This window comes from Protobothrops mucrosquamatus, unplaced genomic scaffold, assembly GCF_001527695.2.
Source record: "Protobothrops mucrosquamatus isolate PMUCROS unplaced genomic scaffold, P.Mucros_1.0 scaffold760, whole genome shotgun sequence".
NCBI lineage: Eukaryota > Metazoa > Chordata > Lepidosauria > Squamata > Viperidae > Protobothrops > Protobothrops mucrosquamatus.
In genome coordinates this window covers 90254-96682 of record NW_015387029.1, presented here as the reverse complement: position 1 = coordinate 96682, position 6429 = coordinate 90254, and the positions used below count along the sequence as shown (strand labels likewise).

The 6429-nt window shown below is 38.6% G+C and overlaps 1 protein-coding gene across 1 annotated transcript in view; it reads right to left on the bottom strand.

Annotated features, from left to right (window-relative positions):
* LOC107289729 (vomeronasal type-2 receptor 26-like) overlaps positions 1-5599 on the bottom strand; it is a 10730-nt gene extending 5131 nt beyond the window's left edge. Inside the window, exons 1-2 of the mRNA XM_029284605.1 lie at positions 5264-5599; positions 3935-4771 (exon numbers count right to left, since the gene is read on the bottom strand). Of these exons, the coding sequence (XP_029140438.1) occupies positions 3935-4771; positions 5264-5599 (1173 nt within the window). The remainder of the gene's footprint in view (positions 1-3934; positions 4772-5263) is intronic.
* Positions 5600-6429: the final 830 nt, after the last annotated feature.

The following is a 6429-nucleotide window of genomic DNA, read 5'->3' as shown; positions in this document are numbered from 1 at the left end:
TAACAAGACCTGGCAATGGCTAAGAGCAGGAAAATTGAAGAAAGAGACCAAGGGACTAATTCTGGCTGCACAAGACCAAGCCTTAAGGACAAATGCATATAAAGTCAAAATTGAGAAGACAGCAACAGACAGTAAGTGCCGCCTATGCAAAGAAGCTGAAGAAACAGTGGACCACCTGGTAAGCTGCTGCAAGAAGATCACACAGACTGACTACAAGCAGCGACATGACAAAGTAGCAACAATGGTGAATTGGAAGATCTGCAAGAAATATCATTTGCCTGTAAGCAAAAACTGGTGGGATCATAAAATAGAGAAAGTCATAGAAAATGATAAAATTAAACTGCTCTGGGACTTCAGAATTAAACAGACAAGCACCTGCAACATAACACCCCAGACTTAACAATTGTCAATAAGAAAGACAAAAATGTCTGGATAGTGGACGTTGCAGTGCCTGGAGACGGCAGAATAGATGAGAAAGAACTGGAGAAGATAACAAAATACAGAGACCTACAAATAGAAATAAAAAGACTGTGGCAAAAGCAAGCAAAGGTAGTACCAATAGTAATAGGCGCCTTGGGTGCAATCCCAAAACAACTGGAGCACCACTTGAACATCATTGGCATTGACAAATTTGCTATTAGTCAATTGCAAAAGGCGGCCTTACTAGGAACTGCTTCCATCCTGCGACGATATCTGTAATACCATCAAACATCCACATCTGCCTATCCCAGGTCGTGGGTAAGGACTCGATAGGTAGACAAAATGCCAAATCCAGTCTGAACATCTGGCTGACTATGCGATGATCCATAATAATAATAATAATAATAATAATAATAATAATAATAATAATAATAATAATAATAATAATAATAATAATAATAATAATAATAATAATAATAATAATAATAATAATAATAGTAAAGTTAGAAGGGACCTTGGAGGTCATCAAGTCCAACCCCCTGCTCAGGCAGGTAACCCTATACCATTTCAGACAAATGGCTGTCCAGTCTCTTCTTTAAAACTTCCAGTGTTGGAGCATTCACAGCTTCTGGAGGCAGGTTGTTCCATTGGTTAGTTGTTCTAACTGTCAGGAAGTTCCTCCTTAGTTCTAGGTTGCTTCTCTCCTTGATTAGTTTCCACCCGTTGCTTCTTGTCCTGCCTTCAGGCACTTTGGAGAATAGCTTGACTCCCTCTTCTCTGTGGCAGCCTCTGAGATATTGGAACACTGCTATCATGTCCCCCCTCATCCTTCTCTTCATTAGACTAGACATACTCAATTCTAGCAGCCGTTCCTTGTATGTTTTAACCTCCAGTCCCCTGATCATCTTTGTTGCTCTTCTCTGTATCCTTTCTAGAGTCTCAACATCTTTTTTACATGGTGGTGACCAAAACTAGATGCAGTATTCCAAGTGTGGCCTTACCAAGGCATTGTAGCGTGGTATTAATACTTCGCGTGATCTTGATTCTATCCCTCTGTTAATGCAGCCTAGCACTGTGTTGGCTTTTTTGGCAGCTGCAGCAAAGAAGCAAAATGCCTTCAAAGAAAAACTAGAAAATCCAGTTGCCTTGTGAAAAAGCATCTTTGGGACAGCTAAGTTTAAATGGCAAGAACAAAGATGAGAATTAAATATAAATTGTTCTTGCAAGATACTAAAGAAAGAGGTAGTTTAGGTTTACAGGATTTGAAGATGAATTTAAAGATTTTAAGATGAAGAACGGTTGCAGGAATTGGATATGGCCGGTCTAGAGAAAAGAAGGACTAGAGGTGACATGATAGCAGTATTGCAATATTTGATGGGCTTCCACAAAGAAGTGGGGGGTCAACTTATTTTCCAAAGCACTAGAAGGCATGACAAGAAAGAATGGTTGGAAACTCATCAAGGAGAGAAGCAACCTGGAATTAAGGAGAAAATTCCTAACAGTGAGGACAATTAACCAGTGGAACAGCTTGCCTTCAGAAGTTGTTGGTGCTTCATCACTGGAAATTTTAAAGAAAAGATTGGCAAGTCAACTATCTGAAATGGTATAGGGTCTCCTGTTTGAGTAGGGGGTTGGACTAGAAGACCTCTAAGGTCCCTCTCAGCTCTATTCTGATTCTGATTCTAAAGATTTTAAAAAGGTAGTTTGATGCTTGTTGTTTGGTCTGTATGAAAGACAGGGTGATCCTTAAAAATCCTTACTTGAATTGGAGGGTCATAAATTAAGACTTGGATTGCATGCCTAACTATGATATGACTAAGTTAAAACAAATGCTGATTTCAAGAATAATCTTGTTAGGCGTGCTATCCTAAGAGCTTGAAATGAATAAAAAAACAAGGTTTTCCCCTAAGGTACCTTTTTGGCTATTACTTTGGGAAGCTATTTTTAGAAAAAAATAATGGTGAGTCCAGATTGCTGGACCTAGGACCAGATACTATCTTTTAGGTGAACCTAATCTTAATGCAAAAGAAGAACTGGAACTAGAAGACAAAAAAAAAAAGACAAAAATCTATTGGTTTCAATTTACAAAAAAAAAAATAAAAAATAAAAAATGAATTTATAATTGTATGTATGCTAATGATGTACATGTTATTTATTGCTAAGGCTTATAAAATGTGGTTGAAATTGAATTTTGGAAAGTGAATCGTTGGAAGTGTATAATTCAGTAGGCAAGGGACTTGGGATATAATCAGTGGTGGGATTCAAATATATGAACAACCAGTTCTCTGTGTGGATGCTACTTCCGGAAGTCCATTCTGGGCCTGGGCAACAAAAAATTAGCTCCCGGTTCTGCCAAAGTGGTACGAACCAGCTGAATCCCACCCCTGGATGTAATGTAATGCTTGAGCAATGGGAAAAGATGTAGTTGAATGTTTTAAAATTTACATTGAATTACAATTTGAAAGAAAAGTTTTACAAAATGATGGACTGTTAGTCTTTAACACTTGAGAAATGATCAAGGATGTATAAAGGTCTTTCAAATAAATGTTGGAAATGTTATTCTAAAAACGGTACTTTTTATCATCGTTGGTGAACTTGTGATAGAGCAAAGAAATATTAGGCTCAAATTCATGTTATCATGCAGAAGATTCTTAAGTATCAAAAGATGCCTGCTTACGAGAAAATGTAACATCCCAATTCTAATTTCAACACATGGCTTTGCTCCTGTGAATTTTTTTAAATGTTTATTTTTGGCACAAGGTCTTCTAAATGACAAGTGCATTCTAGGAACAATTAAATAATTTCTGTCACAACAGTGTGCAATTCCACTGACTTTCTCTAAGAATGCAGAAATCAGATTTGACCAGATGCAGCCACATGCAGTCCAGAGTGGTTCAAAATTTATCTTTTGATGCAGAAAATTTGATGAATTTCAGACCAGGAGCTTGTTACGACTACTTTGAATCCTGCTTGGTGTGTTGAAGTTGGCAGAGGATGTTTTCTTACAAGATTAGCAATACAACAACTGGCAAACTGAACAAACTGAGGGAGGTCACACAGGATACTAAGCCATAGAATCATAAACCATAGTTAAAGGGAATTGAGTTGAGTGTCTTTTTACATTTTAGATTCAGGCTACATGCTGAAGGAAACTGAGGTATTCTGCAAATATACTCACTAAGACTTCAACTGACCCCTTGAAGCATCTTGCAGGAAGACACCCAGATTGTCTTCTTGTTCTGGATGGTCACCCCCCTCCCCCCAGAATGGTCACCCCACAAGGTATTTCTTGAATGGATTTTATGCACCACTGTTTTATTTCACTTCACTTTTCCCCCTCTACTGCTTTTCAACAAAACATTAAAACATATTCCTTTTTCTTTCTTGCTTTTTACATCTGTCCTGAGAGCCATTTATATGTTATTATAGAGATTTTAATCAATAGTTTAAAAATACACATGCAAAGCTTCCTCTCTAAGCATCTGTGGACTGGATAAAAAGTCCCAGAGATTACCTGCCATGAATAGATTCTGGAGATCCTCTTTCCAAGCCTCATCATGACTGGTCGTGTTCCTGATCCATGCATTGCATGTAATGCATGTGCCAGAGCAAAAATGGCATTGTAGATATTGTAACTTTCACCCGTCATGGCTGTTTCGAAGACGTAAGAGGCTACATTTTGCAATTTTTCCTTTCCTGTGCATGTTTTTTTCCCCTTTTGAGGGATCTTTCCTGGTTTCTGGACTGCACAATCAAATACCTTTCCCCACCACAGTGGCAGAAAAATATCCCCTTGTGGGTTCAAAGGATCTAACATCAGAAGGAAACGGGCGAATTCTGAGAAATCACTGTTGTGGTCCCTAATATGCAAAGCTCCATGGAGGGGCTTTACAATTTTCAATGTCTCTTCATATTCCATCTCACTAAGTTTCCAAAGGGAAGTTAAGATCCAAACTTTTTGAAATGTTATCTTTTGAAATTCTTGATAAAAACTCAAAGCCACTGGAACATTTTCAATACTGTTGGAATCTCCAAACAGAATAATCACTTCAACTTTAAACCAACTTTTGAAAATACGAATGAAATTGTTGGTTATAGTAATCATTTCCTCAGATTTGAGCATTTCAGTGAAGGCCAGGCAGATCTCCTTCTCCTTGAGCATTGGCACCAGAGATGAGATGAAATGTTCTCCATACTCACTTTCAGAAACCATAAGTCCAACCCAGTTCCACTGGAAATGCAGGAGCAGCTGGACTAAACCCACATATTGATGGAATTCCTTGGGATTAATCCGGAAGAAGGATGGATAAACTCTTCTGTCTCCCTGTGAGAACTCAAAGCCAACACCGAGCTGGAGAAAGTGAGATTCCTCTTTCAAAGTGAAATTAAAGTTTTATGGGTGACCTTAGGGGTCCCCATTCTGTGGTTTATTGCCCCACCAGTCAGACTGACTCACTTTGAATGTCAAGTTTAAGCTTCTTCCCCTCTTAGCAGGAATCACCAGTTACATATTTTGTCTGGTTGTGATAGATCAGAAGTCAAGGAAACAAACCATCAACTCATAAAGAGAGTTTAAAAAAACTGCATCGAAAGGGTAGCTACACTTTTGTGAAGAATGTTAGGAAGGAATTCTTTTAGGCAAGTACAGAATTTCAGAATTATCTATTTTGGGGAGGATTACATAAAACATATCTTGAGACATTAAATATAAAAACATGAGTTCAATGGATTCTCTAAGTCTCAAATGCCGGATGTACCCTCTCTTTGCTTTCATCTTGGGCTTCTGTGTGTGTACTTTGATTGTTTGTCTACCCCATGCTGCATCCAGTGCAGCTCCCCTTACCTGTGGGACTTTGAAGATGCTGAAGATGGAGGCCATCAGCCTTGAGGATTTGAGGTTGAGACCTCCGATGACAGAGAGCAGAGGGTCCTGCCGGTCACATTTATAACCTGGAACCGTTTGGCCTCTTGTGGAGAGCAGGGAGAGGCTGAATAAGGAAACTCTCATCTCAACCTGGCAATTGTCATAGATGTGAAAGCCAAATGTGATGTTGGGGAGGAGAACTAAATCCTTGTTGGCCTCCGTAACTGCAAATACCAAGGTCTTGAAGTGCTGGTAATTCTTGGGTATTAATCTATAGTGAGAAAAAACATTGGGGAACATGACAGGAAAGCTCATGATTTCTGGCTGTTCATTTTTTGCATTTTGTTTGTGAAGCAGCAAATCCCAAGTATGAGTTTTCTCATTTTTTTTTTAAAAAAAATGTTCCTTCATTAAATTCAAAAGGTTTTGTGAGAAAGGAGAAAAGCCTGTGTCTCCATATTCCAATATCTCAGGGGCTGCCCCAAAGAACAGGGAGTGAAGCTGTTTTCCAAGGCACCTGAAGGCAGGACAAGAAGCAATGGATGGAAACTAATCAAGGAGAGAAGCAACCTAGAACTAAGGAGAAACATCCTGACAGTTAGAACAATTAACCAGTGGAACAACCTGCCTCCAGAAGCAGTGAATGCTCCAACACTGGGAGTTTCTAAGAAGAGACTGGACAGCGCACTTGGATCCTTCAACTATGTCTCGTATTTATCCGAATTATGAATCCAAGTGCTGGAGGTGTGGTCATCCAGATGCAACTTTTTTTCATATGTGGTGGACTTGTAAGGTCATTAAGGCCTTTTGGATACAATTATGGTGGAACTTACAGCAGATTTTTAAAAAAAGGATTATTTTTCTTCCATAGTTGTTTCTTTTAGGTATTGTGCAAGATTTAGATGCAAAAGAAATAAATTTGATGCTTTATTGTTTATCTGCTGCCAGATTGCTAATAGCCCAAAACTGGAAGAGCCCAATTCTGCCTACGATGGGAGACTGGAGATTGAAAGTTTCGTATCTTGCTGAAATGGCAAAGATTTCGGCTTACTTGAAGAACCATTCAAATGAACAATTTTTATCAATATGGAGAAGATGGATTGTTTATATTCAAAAGAAACATAGAGTGGTAGAATATAATTTAG